Consider the following 20,265-nt stretch of genomic DNA (forward strand, 5'->3'; position numbering starts at 1 on the left):
CTGACGCTGAGCTCCAATAGGATTCAGAACTGTACAAAGAAATCTATCGCCTGCCCCCCTGCAGCCTCAGAGCTATAGCACTTACAACAATGAAATGAGCTCCGGAGGAAACAGCAATGAAGTCGGCTTTTCTACATATTGTATTTTCTTCAACTCGCAGCCATGCGCAAACACTATCGCGTTTTAGGAGAACGGAGTATTCTACATTTTACTGGATTCTAGCTTTGCTGTAAGGATGATCTTAATGGGAATTAACGTGATATAGCCGATCAAGGATGACAAAGAGAATGGGATACCGAGACTGGAGATGTATTGCGCTTTGGTGGCACCATTTCTTTCTCTTGTGGAGTACAATAGACGGACAGACTCGTTACAGCATCCCGGAGGAACTAAAACAGGGCTCGGTAGTCGGAAATTTAGCAAAAGATCTCGGTTTGGGGCTAACTGAAATTTTTGACCGCAAAATGAGTGTCGCCTCTGAGGCTGGTAAGCACTATTTCAGCGTGGATGCGGGGAAGGGTGAGCTGGTCGTGAATGAGAGGATAGATAGAGAAGCTTTATGCGGACAAAGCGCCAGCTGTCTTCTGCCTCTGCAAGTAGTTGTTGAAAATCCTTTGCAATCAAATCGAATTGAAGTGGAAATAAAAGACATAAATGATAACTCTCCCAGTTTTGTTACTCGTGAGATTAACCTGAATATACCAGAATCAGTTACTGTTGGAAAACGATTTCCTTTAGAAAATGCGGACGACCCTGATGTTGGAAGCAATTCTTTAAAAACATACTCTCTGAGTAAAAATGATCATTTTTCTTTAAAATTTAAGGAAACGAAGAATGGTAAAGCTGTGCCTGAATTAGTGTTAGAGAAGCCATTGGATCGAGAGAAAAATGCCCTTCATCAGCTGCTGTTAACGGCATTAGATGGAGGAAATCCTGTCAGATCAGGAACATGTAAGATAACTGTTACTGTGCTCGATAACAATGATAATTTTCCAGTTTTCAGTGACAATGAGTTCAAAGTTTCTTTAAAAGAGAACAGCACCAAAGGGATATTTGTAATCAAACTCACAGCTTCAGACGCTGACGAGGGTCTGAATGGGGAAATTTCATATTCGTTTGGGTCGCGAACTCCAGACTCTGTCTTATCCACATTTGATATTAATCATGCGACTGGGGAAATTGTCTTAAAGGGGGCGTTGGATTACGAAAGTTATAGATCATACCTAATTGACATAACTGCTAAAGACAAGGGGGTCCCTGAAATGGAGGGACACTGTCGAGTACAGGTGGACGTAGAGGATATAAATGATAATGCTCCGGAGATTGTGCTCACTTCTAAACCGAGTCTTGTGCGCGAAGACGCACCAAGTGGCACAGTTGTTGCTTTGATAAGCGCACGAGATATAGACTCCGGAAATAACGGTAAAGTGACATTAAATGTTCACAAACGCTTTCCTTTCACTCTTAAACCTTCCTTTTCTAATAATTACGAGCTGGTTACCAGTGGTGCTTTGGATCGAGAGAGTTTCTCTGAGTACGATGTTGAAATAACAGCCACAGATTCAGGCTCTCCTCATCTCTCTAGCAGCAAAATTATACCAGTCAGAATCACTGATGTAAATGACAATGCTCCATTGTTTACTCAGAAATCTTACAATGTGTATTTAAAAGAAAATGGAGTACCTGGATCTATACTGTACTCAGTATCAGCTTCAGACCTGGATTCTGGTGAAAACGCTAAAATAACTTACTCCATACTGGACTCTAAAGTACAGGACGTTTCTGTGTCTTCTTATGTTTACATTAACTCAGATAACGGCAGCATCTACAGCATGCACTCGTTTGATTATGAGAAAGTGAAGGTGTTTAAGATTCAGGTTCAGGCAATGGATCAGGGCTCTCCGTCTCTCAGCAGCAACGCCACTGTCCATGTTTTCATCCTGGACCAGAACGACAATGCCCCCGCTGTTATTTACCCCTCCTCCGCTGTCCTGGGCTCCCTCTCTCATCAAAGGATGCCCCGCTCCGCTAAAGCGGGTCACCTAGTTACAAAGGTGACGGCTGTGGACGCAGACTCGGGCCATAACGCCTGGATCTCCTACAAACTGGCTGAGGCCACAGACGCCTCTCTGTTCATCGTCAATCTGTACACAGGAGAGGTGAGGACTAAACGCGCTGTGTACGAGCAGGACGAGTCCTCTCAGAGGCTGCTCATTGAGATCAGGGACGACGGAGAACCGGTCCAGTCCGCCACCGTCACGGTGTCCATCCTGATCGAGGACGGTCTCCATGAACCCATCTTAGACCTCCGACAGAAAGTGGCCGAGCCCAGCAAGAAAACTGGCAGAATCACCCTTTATTTGATTCTGTCTCTGGCCTCGGTGTCCGTGCTGTCTCTGGTGACTTTTCTCATCTTAGCGGTGAAATGCATCAAGAGCAGCAGCAGCAGTGGGAGCTGCTGCACGGGACGGAGCGACTGTGATGATTACAAGAACCCCAACAGAAACCTGCAGATTCAGCTCAACACTGATGGACCTATAAAGTACGTGGAGGTCCTGGGAGGAGACATGTTGTCTCAGAGTCAGTCCTTCAGGTCCTGCATGTCTCCAATGTCCGAGTACAGTGATTTCACTCTGATCAAACCCAGCAGCACCACAGACTTTAAGGAGGTGATCAGTGTGCTGGACGCGTCGTTACCCGACAGCACCTGGACCTTTGAGAGCCAGCAGGTGAGCAGAAGATATCGATTTTCCGTTTTGTTTTATCTTGTGTGAAACTATGAAAAGTAGAAATACTACATTGTTTCCCGTTTTGGAACATGTCTTGTTGCGGATCAAAAGGTGAAAAAGAAGTGCTCAAGCACAATGCTCTGTGTGCAATATGTTCTTTATTCATGTAGAATACTAGTATTTCAGACTATTGTGCGTGAATTTTGGAGTGTTTTTTTTTCTCATCCAGAATTTCAAACCAGGCTGGTACTACATGGTGTTTATTTAATCTTGTTTAATTAATTCCCCGATCTTATATCAACGTCACAAGCGAATAGAACCTCCTGTGTTTCAGCACCACGGACAGCAACACTAAGCTGACTTTCTACCAAACGCTTAGATTTGTCATTGCAAATGCTGACATTTCAGAATGTCATATGTGATTTAGTTATTTTTTATTGTTGTGAATTAGCGAATAAGCAAAAATGTGTGTCTGTGTGCGTGTGTGCGTGTTTGTGTGTGTGTGCCATAGTTTTCTCACCCACCCAAAATGTAATTTCACGTGTTCGAGTTCGGGTTTGTTATTGGACTGTTTGTTTGTAAAAATGGTAATAAATTTGCATTCTGGATGAAATTAGTCAAATTAAAAAAGAGCCCTTTCAGCCATGCTTTTGTTTGCCAAAGCCTTCTTTTCCTCTCTCATTGATAATCGCAATGTTGAGCCATTTCATACAATGTGGAGCCTCAATGCTGCTTCTTGAACATTCAGGCTGCGTTATTGGAGGCAGCGGAGGGATGTTCCACCAATAGAAGCGTGAGCTGTACAAAGAGATCTACTCCCTCCAGCCTCCCCACTGTAGTCAGTAGTAGCTTGGAGCCCGAGCTGACAACAGGATGCGTTTTAAAATTCGGATTAAATAACATACATATTATTTATATCTCAAGATGTGTAATTACAGATGTCTTCTGTGTGTAGCAAGATCTCCATTGCTGGATTTCCATGTCGACTTCTTTGTTTTATGGAACATATTGATGGGGAAATTTGTTGCATTGTAACGGACCGGGGATGACAAAGAGAATGGAATATCGAGGCTCGAGACGGCTGGCTCTTTGGTGGCATCATTTCTTTCTCCTGTGGAGTACAATATACGGACAGACTCGTTACAGCATCCCCGAGGAGTTGGAACAGGGATCTCTGGTTGGAAATCTTGCCAAAGACCTGGGTTTAGGACTTTCGGATATTTTTGAGCGTAAACTGCGCATAGCCTCAGAAGCTGGAGAGCAGTATTTCAGAGTGGATGCGGGAAAGGGTGAGCTGGTGGTGAATGATAGAATAGACAGGGAGGCTTTATGTGGACAAAGCACGAGCTGTCTTTTACCTCTGCAGGTTGTTATAGAAAACCCACTGCAGTTGCACCGGATTGAGATTGAGATAAAAGACGTAAACGACAACGCTCCCACTTTTCTCAAAAACGATCATGTGATAGAAATTGCCGAATCCACCGTTGTTGGTGTTCGATTTCCCCTAGAAATGGCAGAAGACGCGGATGTCGGAAGTAACGGGTTGAAAACATACGCATTAAGCAAAGACGATTGTTTTACGTTGAAACTAAAAGAAGTTGAAAACGGCAGAAAAACACCGGAATTAGTATTAAATAAATCATTGGATCGAGAGAAAAAAGCCGTTCACAATTTGATTCTCACTGCTATGGACGGAGGAAGCCCAGTTAAGTCCGGGACTTCAAAAATAACAATAACCGTGCTTGATTTTAATGACAACGTGCCATTATTTGAAAATGATTTCTATAAAGTGGCCGTTAAAGAAAATGCCGCTAATGGTTCGTTTATAACAGCAACAAAAGCAACTGACATAGATGAGGGTCCAAATGGAGAGATTGAGTACTCACTTGGTGTGCACACATCACCATCCGTGCAGTCCCTGTTTTATATAAATGCCTTGACAGGAGAAATATATTTAAAACAGCAGTTAGACTATGAAACTCAAACTTCGTATCGTATAGATATTACTGCGAGAGACAAAGGCTTTCTAAAGATGGAGGGTCGTTGTAGTGTCCAGGTAGATGTATTAGACATAAATGACAACACACCTGAAATTGTGCTCACTTCAAAATCAACTTCAGTGCCTGAAGATTCTCGCAGTGGGACAGTGGTGGCTTTGCTCAGTGTCCGTGATCTTGACTCCGGTGATAACAGTAAAGTAACGATACAGTTGATCAAAGGTTTGCCTTTTACTCTAAAGCCGTCATTTTCTAATAATTATGCACTTGTCACTAGTGGGACTTTAGACAGAGAAATCTTTCCTGAATATAATATTGAGATTGTTGCCACTGATTCAGGCTCCCCACCGCTTTCAACCAAGAAAATCATACCTGTTACTATCACTGATGTGAATGACAACCCCCCAGTATTCACCCAGTTATTTTATAATGTGTATTTAAAAGAAAATGGAGTACCGGGATCTATACTGTACTCCGTATCAGCTTCAGACCTGGATTCTGGTGAAAACGCTAAAATAACTTACTCCATACTGGACTCTAAAGTTCAGGACGTTTCTGTGTCGTCTTATGTTTACATTAACTCAGATAACGGCAGCATCTACAGCATGCACTCGTTTGATTATGAGAAACTGAAGGTGTTTAAGATTAAGGTTCAGGCAAAGGATCAGGGCTCTCCGTCTCTCTGCAGCAACGCCACTATCCATGTTTTCATCCTGGACCAGAACGACAATGCCCCCGCTGTTATTTACCCCTCCTCCGCTGTCCTGGGCTCCCTCTCTCATCAGAGGATGCCCCGCTCCGCTAAAGCGGGTCACCTGGTTACAAAGGTGACGGCTGTGGACGCAGACTCGGGCCATAACGCCTGGATCTCCTACAAACTAGCTGAGGCCACAGACGCCTCTCTGTTCACCGTCAATCTGTACACAGGAGAGGTGAGGACTAAACGCGCTGCGTACGAGCAGGACGAGTCCTCTCAGAGGCTGCTCATTGAGATCAGGGACGACGGAGAACCGGTCCAGTCCGCCACCGTCACGGTGTCCATCCTGATCGAGGACGGTCTCCATGAACCCATCTTAGACCTCCGACAGAAAGTGACCGAGCCCAGCAAGAAAACTGGCAGAATCACCCTTTATTTGATTCTGTCTCTGGCCTCGGTGTCCGTGCTGTCTCTGGTGACTTTTCTCATCTTAGCGGTGAAATGCATCAGGAGCAGCAGCAGCAGTGGGAGCTGCTGCACGAGACGGGGTGACTGTGACGATTACAAGAACCCCAACAGAAACCTGCAGATTCAGCTCAACACTGATGGACCTATAAAGTACGTGGAGGTCCTGGGAGGAGACATGTTGTCTCAGAGTCAGTCCTTCAGGTCCTGCATGTCTCCAATGTCCGAGTACAGTGATTTCACTCTGATCAAACCCAGCAGCACCACAGACTTTAAGGAGGTGATCAGTGTGCTGGATGCGTCGTTACCCGACAGCACCTGGACCTTTGAGAGCCAGCAGGTGAGGCGAAATCTGTTTTGAAGTCTTCATTGTTTTTGAATATTTTTATATATTTGTTTGTTTTATTGATTGTCGTTGGATTGCCGTTTGAACCTCCCAGTTTCATTGATAAAGAATAGATTGCTGAGCTTTTCTTTTTTTTTTGTCTGTTCGATTTGAACCAAAATTAATCAGATTTGTGATATTATGTTCCATGTGTTTAATATGTTTGACAAATGCTCAAACATCTATTTCATACAGATCGTAGTAATGAACATTTTGGCTGAATAACGCACAAGCCTCATGGCATTGTGCCGTAGCAGACAGGACGTACTTTGAATTTCTTTTTAGAATTCAGAATTGGTAATTATTCACACGGATTATAATGCATCATACAACACAGGGTTGTGATTGGCTGCAACATATATCTTGTTCATGAACACATGTTTAACACCGTCTGCACTGAGCAGGATAGTAACGATGAAACAAAAACAGAAACACAAAACCAACCGGTGTATCTACAAAAACTTAGATTCATATTACCGGGAAATAACATCCCATACTCCCTTGCTTCATCAGCATCCCGCCGCCGTCGGTACATTATTTTTATGAGCGCAGATTGTGTTATTGATTTTTTTATTGTCTGGTGTCATTTATTCAGGTTTGGTTACTTGAATTCGAGTTAATTAATGCAGAGTCAGAACTGGCGTTTCAGCTTCCCATTTGTTATAAATGCTCTCTCTTTTTCTGAGATCGTATGTTTTATTTAATTGTGGAGATAACATCATATCTCAGCAACTCGATCACGTAAAGATACTTGTGGACATTTTACAAACAAGCCTCAATCACGCATTGCATGTAATCCGTTGAAATTCTCAAAAGGCCCAGCTATTTCGTTCAAGGCATCACTCGGGCTTCTGCGTATTGGACGATGTGAGAGACGCTCTGCTCCAATAGCATGCAGGACTGTACAAAGAGATCTACCCCCTCCCCCCCGCAGCCTCAGCACCACAAACATTCACAATGCAACGGGCTGAAGGACGGTGGGATGCGTTCACATCACGGAGCTGAGAATAAAATCACTATTGTAAGCTTCAGACATGGCCCAAACTGTTTTGGATAATTTATCAGGCGGAGACAGAGCGCATTGGAAGTGGATATTTACTTTGTTACTCTTGATGGCGAACAACATAATCTAACGGACCGAGAATGACAAAGAAAATGGGATACAAAGACTGGAGATGTCTGGTGCTCTGGTGGTGTTATTCCTCTCTCCTGTGGAATACAGTAAACGGCCAGACTCGTTACAGCGTACCAGAGGAACTGAAACAGGGATCTGTGGTAGGAAATCTTGCCAAAGATCTGGGTTTGGGATTAACAGATATTTTTGACCGTAAACTACGTGTCGCCTCTGAAACGGGTGAGCAGTATTTCTCTGTGGATGCGGGAAAAGGCGAGCTGGTGGTGAATGACAGAATAGACAGAGAGGCTTTATGCGGCTACAGCATCACCTGTGTTTTGCCTCTCCAACTAGTTCTTGAAAATCCTTTACATTTACACAGGATTGAGGTAGAAATAAAAGATATTAATGACAATTCACCCATTTTCCATTCAAAAGAATTATCTTTGAAAATTGCGGAATCGGCTGCAGTTGGAACTCGTTTCCTTTTGGAAGGTGCGGAGGATTTAGACGTTGGAGGTAATTCAGTAAAATCCTACACATTAGCGAAAAACGAATGTTTTACTCTAAAAACTAAGGAGGTTGATGATGGTAAAACAGTCCCCGAGTTAGTATTAGAAAAGCCCCTTGATCGAGAGAAAAAGGCAGTCCATCAGCTGTTACTGACAGCTTTAGATGGCGGAACCCCAGTCCTGTCTGGCACCTCACAAATAACTGTGACAGTGTTAGACATCAACGACAATTTCCCGATCTTTGATAAAAATGTCTATAAAGTGTCCGTACATGAGGATTCTTCAAAAGATACCTTTGTAGTCAAAATCGAAGCGACTGATGCTGATGAAGGACCAAACGGGGAAATTGAATTTTCTTTTGGTCCACGGACACCAGACTCCGTGTTATCCGTGTTTGAGATCAATTCGCTAACTGGAGAAATACGCTTGAAAGGAGGGCTAGATTATGAACGAGCCTCGTCATATAAAATCGAAATTACTGCAAAAGACAAGGGGATTCCTGTAATGGAGAGTAGTTGTCGTTTACAAATAGATGTTGTGGACGTTAATGACAATACTCCAGAAATCGTTCTGACGTCTGAACCACAGCCTGTGCGCGAAGACTCACCAACTGGTACTGTGGTGGCTTTACTCAATGCACGTGATGCTGACTCTGGTAATAATAGCAAAGTAACACTGCGATTACCAAAAGGCTCCCCTTTCACTTTAAAACCTTCATATTCTAACAATTATGCGCTGGTTACGAGTGGTTCTTTAGACCGAGAGAGCAGGTCAGATTATAATATTGAAATAACAGCCACAGACTCAGGTTCACCTCCACTCTCCAGTAAAAAAATCATACCGGTCAAAATCACTGATGTGAATGATAATGCTCCAGTATTCACTCAGCGAACGTATGATGTGTATTTGAAAGAAAATGGAGTACCGGGATCTATACTGTACTCAGTATCAGCTTCTGACCTGGATTCTGGTGAAAACGCTAAAATAACTTACTCCATACTGGACTCTAAAGTCCAGGACGTTTCTGTGTCGTCGTATGTTTACATTAACTCAGATAACGGCAGCATCTACAGCATGCACTCGTTTGATTACGAGAAACTGAAGGTGTTTAAGATTCAGGTTCAGGCAAAGGATCAGGGCTCTCCGTCTCTCAGCAGCAACGCCACCGTCCATGTTTTCATCCTGGACCAGAACGACAATGCCCCCGCTGTTATTTACCCCTCCTCCGCTGTCCTGGGCTCCCTCTCTCATCAGAGGATGCCCCGCTCCGCTAAAGCGGGTCACCTGGTAACAAAGGTGACGGCTGTGGACGCAGACTCGGGCCATAACGCCTGGATCTCCTACAAACTGGCAGAGGCCACAGACGCCTCTCTGTTTACCGTCAATCTGTACACAGGAGAGGTGAGGACTAAACGCACTGTGTACGAGCAGGACGAGTCCTCTCAGAGGCTGCTCATTGAGATCAGGGACGACGGAGAACCGGTCCAGTCCGCCACCGTCACGGTGTCCATCCTGATCGAGGACGGTCTTCATGAACCCATCTTAGACCTCCGACAGAAAGTGGCCGAGCCCAGCAAGAAAACTGGCAGAATCACCCTTTACTTGATTCTGTCTCTGGCCTCGGTGTCCGTGCTGTCTATGGTGACTTTTCTCATCTTAGCGGTGAAATGCATCAGGAGCACCGGGAGCAGTGGGAGCTGCTGCACGAGACGGAGCGACTGTGATGATTACAAGAACCCCAACAGAAACCTGCAGATTCAGCTCAACACTGATGGACCTATAAAGTATGTGGAGGTCCTGGGAGGAGACATGTTGTCTCAGAGTCAGTCCTTCAGGTCCTGCATGTCTCCGATGTCCGAGTACAGTGATTTCACTCTGATCAAACCCAGCAGCACCACAGACTTTAAGGAGGTGATCAGTGTGCTGGATGCGTCGTTACCCGACAGCACCTGGACTTTTGAGAGTCAACAGGTGAGCAGAAGATAACGATTTTCTGTTTTGTTTTATCTTGTTTGAAACGATGAAAAGTAAAAATACTCCATTGCTTCCCATTTGGGAACATGTCTTTGTGCGGTTCAAAAGGTGAAAAAGAAATGATCAAGCACAATGCTCTATGTGCCATACGTTTTGTATTCCTGTAGAATATTAGTATTTCAGACTATTGTGTGTGAATTTCGATGTGCTTTTTTTCTCATCCAGAATTTAAACCAGGCTGTCACAACATGGTGTTTATTTAATCTTCTTGAATTATTTCCCCGGTCTCATAACACTGTCACAATGGAATGGAACCTAATTCATTTCAGCACCACGGACAGCGACACTGAGGTGACTTTCTACCAAACGCTTAGATTTGTCATTACTGACATTTCTGAATGTCATATGTGATTGATTTATTTTTTCACAGTTGTGAATAAGCAACAATTAATGTGTGTGTGTGTGTGTGTGTGTGTGTGTGTGTGTGTGTGTGTGTGTGTGTGTGTGTGTGTGTGTGTGTGTGTGTGTGTGTGTGTGTGTGTGTGTGTGTGTGTGTGTGTGTGTGTGTGTGTGTGTGTGTGTGTGTGTGTGTGTGTGTGTACGTCGTATTTCAAATGCGATTTTATCTTTTAAAACCATGTAAAACATTGTGGCATCCTATTTTCAACCACTGTGACTTTAAAAGCACTCCTCTCCTCTGACTGGTTACAGGAGACTGTGTCTGTGCACCAATGAAGCAAAGCGCTTTACAAAGAGATCTAGTCCCTCCCCCAAGCAACCGCAGCAATATGCACACTTTTGTTGCACAGATATGATGAGAGGCAGTGATGCTCTGCGAGGGTTTTTTTCTTTCTTTCTTTCTTTTTAAAAAAAACACGGTGTAATTTTCATTTCATCTGGTTTTGGATAGCTGTTTTGGAATACAGCGTCATGGAATTGGATGATCAATGTCGGATTTTTGATTGCTTCATTGGAAAATAATTCTAAAGGATACGGGATGACAAAGACAATAGGATACAGAGACTGGAGATGGCTGGCCCTATGGTGGCATTTTTTCTTACTTTTATGGAGTACAATAGACGGACAGACTCGTTACAGCGTGCCAGAGGAATTAAAGCAAGGATCTGTGGTAGGAAATCTTGCCAAAGATCTGGGTTTAGGGCTTTCGGACATTTCTGAGAGAAAACTGCGTGTCGCCTCTGAGGCTGATAAGCAGTATTTCACTGTGGATGCGGGAAAGGGTGAGCTGGTAGTGAACGACAGAATAGACAGAGAGGCTTTATGTGGACAAAGTGTCAGCTGTGTATTGACTCTGCAAGTTGTCATAGATAATCCTTTACAATTGTATCGAGTAGAGGTGGAAATACAAGATATCAATGATAATTTCCCAAAATTCCCATCTCATGATAAAATATTCCAAATAGCAGAGTCTGCTGCAGCAGGGACTCGTTTTCCTTTAGAAACGGCACAAGATCTTGATGTTGGAGTGAATTCTGTGAGATCGTATATTTTGAGCAAAGATGAGTTTTTCAGTTTGAAAATCAAAGATGTTTCCGGGGGGAGAAAAGTACCGGAGTTAGTCCTGTCAAAATCTCTTGACAGGGAAAAAAAGCCGAAGCATCAACTCCAATTAACAGCTTTAGACGGGGGAAACCCAGTAAAATCTGGGACTTGTCAGATAACTATAGATGTCATGGATATCAATGATAATTTCCCCTTGTTTGAGAAAAATATTTATAAAGTCACCATCAGTGAAAATAGCGTACCGGGAGCACCTATCATTAAACTTACAGCAAATGATGCGGATGAAGGGCTCAATGGAGAAGTAGAATATTCATTTGAAACACACACAACAGATATAGTAAAATCCATATTTGATATTGATAAAGTCACCGGTGAAATAAGTCTGGAAGGAAAGCTGGATTTCGAAACAACTGCAAATTATGAAATAGGCATTTCTGCAGGAGACAAAGGAACTCCGAGAATGGAGGGTCATTGTACGGTCCATATTGAGGTCGTAGATGTTAATGATAACGCTCCTAATATATTTCTCACCTCCCAACCAAACTCCGTGTCTGAAGATGCAGCGAGTGGCACAGTGGTGGCTTTAATTAGTGCTCGAGACCTTGATTCCGGTGATAACGGTAAAGTGACATTACAGCTCCCAAAGAGATCTCCGTTCAAATTAAAACCATCTTTTTCTGATAATTACGCACTGATCACAGCTGGTGTTTTGGACCGAGAGGCATTCTCAGAATATAATGTTGAAGTAACAGCCACTGATTTAGGTTCCCCGCCTCTGTCCGTGAAGAAGGTGATCAAAGTCACTATTACTGATGTGAACGATAATTCGCCCGTATTCACTCAGCCCTCTTATACTGTATATTTAACAGAAAATGGAGTGCCGGGATCTATACTCTATTCAGTTTCAGCTTCAGACCTGGATTCTGGTGAAAACGCTAAAATAACTTACTCCATACTAGACTCTAAAGTCCAGGACGTTTCTGTGTCGTCTTATGTTTACATTAACTCAGATAACGGCAGCATCTACAGCATGCACTCGTTTGATTATGAGAAACTGAAGGTGTTTAAGATTCAGGTTCAGGCAAAGGATCAGGGCTCTCCGTCTCTCAGCAGCAACGCCACTGTCCATGTTTTCATCCTGGACCAGAACGACAATGCCCCCGCTGTTATTTACCCCTCCTCCGCTGTCCTGGGCTCCCTCTCTCATCAGAGGATGCCCCGCTCCGCTAAAGTGGGTCACCTGGTTACAAAGGTGACGGCTGTGGACGCAGACTCGGGCCATAACGCCTGGATCTCCTACAAACTGGCAGAGGCCACAGACGCCTCTCTGTTCACCGTCAATCTGTACACAGGAGAGGTGAGGACTAAACGCGCTGTGTACGAGCAGGACGAGTCCTCTCAGAGGCTGCTCATTGAGATCAGGGACGACGGCGAACCGGTCCAGTCCGCCACCGTCACGGTGTCCATCCTGATCGAGGACGGTCTCCATGAACCCATCTTAGACCTCCGACAGAAAGTGGCCGAGCCCAGCAAGAAAACTGGCAGAATCACCCTTTATTTGATTCTGTCTCTGGCCTCGGTGTCCGTGCTGTCTCTGGTGACTTTTCTCATCTTAGCGGTGAAATGCATCAGGAGCAGCAGCAGCAGTGGGAGCTGCTGCACGAGACGGAGCGACTGCGATGATTACAAGAACCCCAATAGAAACCTGCAGATTCAGCTCAACACTGATGGACCTATAAAGTACGTGGAGGTCCTGGGAGGAGACATGTTGTCTCAGAGCCAGTCCTTCAGGTCCTGCATGTCTCCAATGTCCGAGTACAGTGATTTCACTCTGATCAAACCCAGCAGCACCACAGACTTTAAGGAGGTGATCAGTGTGCTGGACGCGTCGTTACCCGACAGCACCTGGACCTTTGAGAGCCAGCAGGTGAGAATATTCAATTTCCACATGTGTATACTTTCACTGAGTGTCAAAAGATGGTGAAAATACATACTTTTCCCGAACTGGCAGTGAATAGACATTTGAACACGGAGACCCAGGCATCGTGTCGCTAACGTGTATATATATTTAAGACCATCTGTTTTCCACTGGTCTCAAAGGAAGGACAACTCTAAGTAGAAAATCATTTTAACTTACTTTATGGATTCTTTATCAATTAATGCGCTATAATAAGAGATACAATTAATCAATTCAGTAAAATGACGAACGAATATTTTTGTAGTAACTTAGAGTTTTCTCTGCCAACGTAGCTGTTATCATTTGACCTGTATTTCCATTTTATTTTTCTATTCAAATGCAGACTGAATACGTTATATTAAAATATATATATATTTCTTTTTTTCTTGCATTAGAATTTGTGGAGTAAATGTGGGAAGATCGGTGTGGTTTGAACAAGTTATAATTCGTTAGTTGTTTGTGTAACGGTTGGCTTTTTTTTGACTAGAGTCATTATTTGTGTTAATGTAATCGTGTTGTTAGGACAATCACTCAAGGTTTTGAAAAAAATATAAGCCACACACACACACACACACACACACACACACACACACACACACACACACACACACACACACACACACACACACACACACACACACACACAAGAGTGATTCGTGTTGGATCTTCTATACTGGTATTGAACACACATTAATGACGTGGTGGAACGTTTGTCCAACTGCCCTGTGAGCTTGTGACTGCTGCAGCTTTCTGAGTATGTTTATTTCCATATGGCTGGGTGCTATTGGTGACTGAAGCGAACCAATGGCATACTGAACTGTACAAAGAGATCTAGTCCATCCCCCTTTTCTCTCTCGCCGCCCCCACTGCGTGCAGAACTAGAGAGGGGATGCCACTATTCGTCGATGGCGTCCGGAATATATATTTTATCTGTGATATTTAGGGAAATGCTTCTGTGGGAAATTCCATTCTGACAATGACATCGGTAACTGGATTATTTATCATTCAAACAAGAATGGGAAATTGCAAATTTTAACGGACCGGGAATTACAAAGACAATGGGATACAGAGAATGGAGACGGCTGGCTTCTTGGTGGCATCATTTCTTTCTCCTGTGGAGTACAATAGACGGCCAGACTCATTACAGCATCCCAGAGGAATTGAAACAGGGATCTGTGGTAGGAAATATTGCCAAAGATCTGGGTTTAGGACTATCAGACATTTTTGAGCATAAACTGCGTGTCGCCTCTGATACTGGTAAACAGTATTTCTCTGTGGATGCGGGGAAGGGCGAGCTGGTGGTGAACAACAGAATAGACAGAGAAGCTTTATGCGGACAAAGCGCCACATGTGTTTTACCTCTGCAGATTGTAACAGAGAATCCACTACAGCTGCACCGAATAGAAATTGAAATAAAGGACATAAATGACAATTCTCCCATTTTCATAACAGAGGAGCGCTTTTTAAAGATCGCAGAATCCACTGCCACGGGCATACGCTTCCCTTTAGATACTGCACAGGATCAGGATGTTGGCAGCAATTCAGTTAGGTCTTATACATTAAGTAAAAATGAGTGTTTTAGTTTGAAAATGAAAGATTTATCAGGTAATAGACAAGTTCCGGAATTAGTTCTCGAAAAATCCCTAGACAGAGAGAAAGACAGTGTTCACCAGTTATTATTGACAGCACTGGACGGAGGGACTCCTGTCAAAAGTGGAACCGCAAAAATCGTAGTGACTGTACTTGACAACAACGACAATGTCCCCGTTTTCAAAAGACCGCTGTATAATATATCTGTGCATGAAAATAGCGTCGTTGGCTCTGTTCTGGTAAAAGTTGAAGCCACAGACGCAGACGAGGGTGTTAACGGAGAGATTACTTACGCATTTGCTGACCATACACCCCTGTCGTTGTTGTCTATATTTCAGCTGAATGCTGATACAGGCGAAATATCTTTGGTTGGTCCGTTAGATTATGAAAGCAGTGCGATGCTTGAAGTACGAATTACTGCAAAAGACAAAGGGGTTCCTGAGATGGAAGGACACTGTCGTGTGCAAGTAGTTGTTATAGACATGAATGACAATGCCCCAGAAATTGTTCTAACATCAGAGCCCAATCCAGTTCGCGAGGATGCGCCAAAAGGCACAGTTGTGGCTCTAATCAGTGCGCAAGACTTTGATTCTGGCAATAACGGAAAAGTAACATTAAAACTTTCTGATGGATCTCCTTTTATTTTGAAACCTTCATTTTCCGACAATTATGCATTGATTACCAGCGGTTCATTAGATCGAGAATCTTTTTCTTACTATAATGTTGAAATAACAGCCTCAGACTCAGGCTCACCCCCACTCTCCAGTAAAAAAGTCATAGCTGTCAAAATTACTGACGTGAATGACAATGCTCCTTTGTTCTCTCAGCCCTCTTATAATGTGTATTTAAAAGAAAATGGAGTACCTGGATCTATACTGTATTCAGTATCAGCTTCTGACCTGGATTCCGGTGAAAACGCTAAAATAACTTACTCCATACTAGGCTCTAAAGTCCAGGACGTTTCTGTGTCTTCTTATGTTTATATTAACTCGGATAACGGCAGCATCTACAGCATGCACTCGTTTGATTATGAGAAACTGAAGGTGTTTAAGATTCAGGTTCAGGCAAAGGATCAGGGCTCTCCGTCTCTCAGCAGCAACGCCACTGTCCATGTTTTCATCCTGGACCAGAACGACAATGCCCCCGCTGTTATTTACCCCTCCTCCGCTGTCCTGGGCTCCCTCTCTCATCAGAGGATGCCCCGCTCCGCTAAAGCTGGTCACCTGGTTACAAAGGTGACGGCTGTGGACGCAGACTCGGGCCATAACGCCTGGATCTCCTACAAACTGGCTGAGGCCACAGACGCCTCTCTGTTCACCGTCAATCTGTACACAGGAGAGGTGAGGACTAAACGCGCTGTGTACGAGCAGGACGAGTCCTCCCAGAGGCTGCTCATTGAGATCAGGGACGACGGAGAACCGGTCCAGTCCGCCACCGTCACGGTGTCCATCCTGATCGAGGACAGTCTCCATGAACCCATCTTAGACCTCCGACAGAAAGCGGTTGAGCCCAGCAAGAAAACTGGCAGAATCACCCTTTATTTGATTCTGTCTCTGGCCTCGGTGTCCGTGCTGTCTCTGGTGACTTTTCTCATCTTAGCGGTGAAATGCATCAGGAGCAGCAGCAGCAGTGGGAGCTGCTGCACGGGACGGAGCGACTGTGATGATTACAAGAACCCCAACAGAAACCTGCAGATTCAGCTCAACACTGATGGACCTATAAAGTACGTGGAAGTCCTGGGAGGAGACATGTTGTCTCAGAGTCAGTCCTTCAGGTCCTGCATGTCTCCAATGTCCGAGTACAGTGATTTCACTCTGATCAAACCCAGCAGCACCACAGACTTTAAGGAGGTGATCAGTGTGCTGGACGCGTCGTTACCCGACAGCACCTGGACCTTTGAGAGCCAGCAGGTGAGCAGATAACTGTAAATCTGCGATTGTATTTTTTTATTCATCAGTTCTTGCAGATGTGTGTTTGAAAAAAATCCTTTGAAAATGTAGCCTCATCAGTGTCACTGACGACCAAGGTTTAGATGTGCTGTCAGTTTGCATTATAGGTGTTTTTTGCTCTACATATAAGAAAAAAATGTTATTCGCAGTATGCGTTCAACGCAACAGAGCACAATATTGATTTTGCAAATATGTTTTTTGTATCTCAATTTAACTTTAATTTACTTCATTTTTTCTTGTCTTTTTCATAACTAAAATGCACAATACAGATTGCATAGCATATTCATGATATATCGGAAATGAAAATATATCATGGATATTCATAACTTGATAGGCTCTTTGACAACCGACTTAACAAATGACAGCCCTATAATTTCTCAGTATTAATTCCATAGCAATTTTCAATGTTTGTTAATTCTGGACGCATCCAACAAATACATGTCTCATGCTGTGTGTTTTTGAGTTAAAACTCTTCTTTTCTAAGCCCCTCCCCTTTTGGTATCACACTTTTTTTACAATTCATTCCCATGTAATGTCAATATTACGACAGAGGAGGTGTAGCAACCTTCCCAGAAATGATGGAGCTTGGTGACTGGATAGTCCCGCTGCATGCTGGGAGCCAATAGAATGCAGGACTGTACAAAGAGATCTACTCCATCCCCCATTCAGTCTCAGGGTGGACGCTCTGTCAGCGCTCAGAGGTGGAGAGGAAATGCGCCTATCACAAATTGTCTGCAGTTTAATAATCTGCGTTTTTCGTGCAATTGCGGACTGATGTATTATGGATTATTCATTTTGGCATTGGAATTAACGTGGCAATTCAGCGTGGAGACTAAATCAATGGGAAGTAACATATTCTAACGGATCGGGGATGACAAAGAGAAGCAGATATCGAGACTGGAGATGGCTGGCGCTATGGTGGCATCATTTCTTTATTTTGTGGAGTACAATAGACGGACAGACTCGTTACAGCGTACCAGAGGAACTGAAGCAGGGATCTGTGGTCGGGAATCTTGCCAAAGACTTAGGTTTGGGATTAACAGATATGTTTGACCGTAAATTGCGCGTCGCCTCTGAGGCTGATAAGCAGTATTTCACTGTGGATGCGGCAAAGGGCGAGCTGGTGGTGAATGACAGAATAGACAGAGAGGCTTTATGCGGACAAAGCGCCAGCTGTGTGTTGCCTCTGCAAGTAGTACTAGAAAATCCATTACATCTATACAGGATAGAGGTAGAAATTAAAGACATTAATGACAATTCCCCTACATTTCTCACAAAAGAAAAAAATCTCAAAATTCCGGAGATGACAGCGGTGGGCACGAGATACCCATTGGAAACTGCACAAGACCTGGATGTGGGAAGCAACTCACTAAAATTCTACAGTTTAAGTAAAGACGAATGTTTCACTTTGAAAATGAAAGATCTCGCTGGTGGAAGAAAAGTTCCGGAGCTTGTTTTAGAAAAACCACTCGACAGAGAAAAACAAAATGTGCATCAGTTACAGCTCACAGCGTCAGACGGAGGCAATCCCGTCAAAACTGGAACATTGAAAATTACAGTGATTGTTTTAGACAATAATGACAACGCTCCTATTTTTACAAAGCCTTTGTATAAAATAACATTACCGGAAAACAGTCAGAGTGGATTCGTGCTGACAAAGGTTGAATCAACAGACCCGGACGAGGGTGTTAACGGTGAAATTGAATACTCATTCGCTGACCACACACCGGAGTCGTTACGGTCTATTTTTCAGATCAATCAGGTGACAGGAGAGATTTTTCTCATTGGAAAATTAGATTATGAAAGCGCTGCAACACATGAAATAGATATTACTGCGAAAGATAAAGGAATTCCGGAAAATGAAGGCCATTGTCGTGTCCAAGTCGAGGTAAAAGACATAAATGATAATGCACCAGAAATTGTCCTAACATCAAAACCGAGCAAAGTGCCCGAGGATGCACCTAGAGGCACAGTTGTGGCGTTGTTAACAGCTCGAGACCTCGATTCTGGAGATAATGGCAAAGTGACATTACAGCTTCCAAAAGACTCACCTTTTAATCTAAAACCTTCTTTTTCTGATAATTACGCACTGGTTACAGCTGGTGCCTTGGACAGAGAGTCTTTCTCTGAGTATAATATTGAAATAACAGCCACTGATTTAGGCTCTCCCCCTTTAATGACCAAAAAGACTATTAACATCATTGTTACTGATGTGAATGACAACCCTCCGACATTCACTCAACGCTCCTTCGTTGTATATTTAAAAGAAAATGGAGTACCTGGATCTATACTGTACTCAGTATCAGCTTCAGACCTGGATTCTGGTGAAAACGCTAAAATAACTTACTCCATACTGGACTCTAAAGTTCAGGACGTTTCTGTGTCGTCTTATGTTTATATTAACTCAGATAACGGCAGCATCTACAGCATGCACTCGTTTGATTATGAGAAACTGAAGGTGTTTAAGATTCAGGTTCAGGCAAAGGATCAGGGCTCTCCGTCTCTCAGCAGCAACGCCACTGTCCATGTTTTCATCCTGGACCAGAACGACAATGCCCCCGCTGTTATTTACCCCTCCTCCGCTGTCCTGGGCTCCCTCTCTCATCAGAGGATGCCCCGCTCCGCTAAAGCGGGTCACCTGGTTACAAAGGTGACGGCTGTGGACGCAGACTCGGGCCATAACGCCTGGATCTCCTACAAACTGGCTGAGGCCACAGACGCCTCTCTGTTCACCGTCAATCTGTACACAGGAGAGGTGAGGACTAAACGCGCTGTGTACGAGCAGGACGAGTCCTCTCAGAGGCTGCTCATTGAGATCAGGGACGACGGAGAACCGGTCCAGTCCGCCACCGTCACGGTGTCCATCCTGATCGAGGACGGTCTCCATGAACCCATATTAGACCTCCGACAGAAAGCGGTTGAGCCCAGCAAGAAAACTGGCAGAATCACCCTTTATTTGATTCTGTCTCTGGCCTCGGTGTCCGTGCTGTCTCTGGTGACTTTTCTCATCTTAGCGGTGAAATGCATCAGGAGCAGCAGCAGCAGTGGGAGCTGCTGCACGAGACGGGGCGACTGTGATGATTACAAGAACCCCAACAGAAACCTGCAGATTCAGCTCAACACTGATGGACCTATAAAGTACGTGGAGGTCCTGGGAGGAGACATGTTGTCTCAGAGTCAATCCTTCAGGTCCTGCATGTCTCCAATGTCCGAGTACAGTGATTTCACTCTGATCAAACCCAGCAGTACCACAGACTTTAAGGAGGTGATCAGTGTGCTGGATGCGTCGTTACCAGACAGCACCTGGACCTTTGAGAGCCAGCAGGTGAGCAAATAACATTTCCACATGTGAATAACTTCACTGAGTGTCAG

General features: G+C 44.1%; 3 protein-coding genes across 11 annotated transcripts in view; all 3 read left to right on the forward strand.

The window, feature by feature from the left end:
• The window catches only part of LOC308110668 (protocadherin gamma-C5-like), a gene marked incomplete at its 5' end in the record, with an annotated part of 84,748 nt that overhangs the window by 45,389 nt on the left and 19,094 nt on the right, over positions 1–20,265 (forward strand). Inside the window, one exon of one of the 9 annotated variants that reach the window (XM_080465113.1) lies at positions 7,234–9,870. The exons of 6 other annotated variants lie outside the window; for them this stretch is intronic. In XM_080465113.1, the coding sequence (XP_080321239.1) occupies positions 7,417–9,870 (2,454 nt within the window). Of the gene's footprint in view, positions 1–7,233; positions 9,871–10,870; positions 13,325–17,764; positions 20,219–20,265 lie in introns of those variants that run through there. 2 more of the 9 variants (XM_080465114.1, XM_080465116.1) reach the window with 2 other exon arrangements.
• LOC308110910 (uncharacterized protein) lies at positions 276–6,249 on the forward strand (the record flags this gene model as incomplete). Its single annotated transcript, XM_080465530.1, has 2 exons — positions 276–2,753; positions 3,760–6,249. 2 exons carry the CDS (start codon positions 276–278, stop codon positions 6,247–6,249), a joined length of 4,968 nt encoding a protein of 1,655 aa, XP_080321656.1.
• Positions 14,413–18,361, forward strand: LOC308110674 (protocadherin gamma-C5-like; the record flags this gene model as incomplete). Its single annotated transcript, XM_080465131.1, has 1 exon — positions 14,413–18,361. The coding sequence occupies one exon, from the start codon at positions 14,413–14,415 to the stop codon at positions 16,864–16,866; it is 2,454 nt and encodes an 817-aa protein (XP_080321257.1). The 3' UTR covers positions 16,867–18,361.

The sequence above is a fragment of the Lipophrys pholis genome (assembly GCF_963383615.2).
Source record: "Lipophrys pholis genome assembly, chromosome: 6".
NCBI lineage: Eukaryota > Metazoa > Chordata > Actinopteri > Blenniiformes > Blenniidae > Lipophrys > Lipophrys pholis.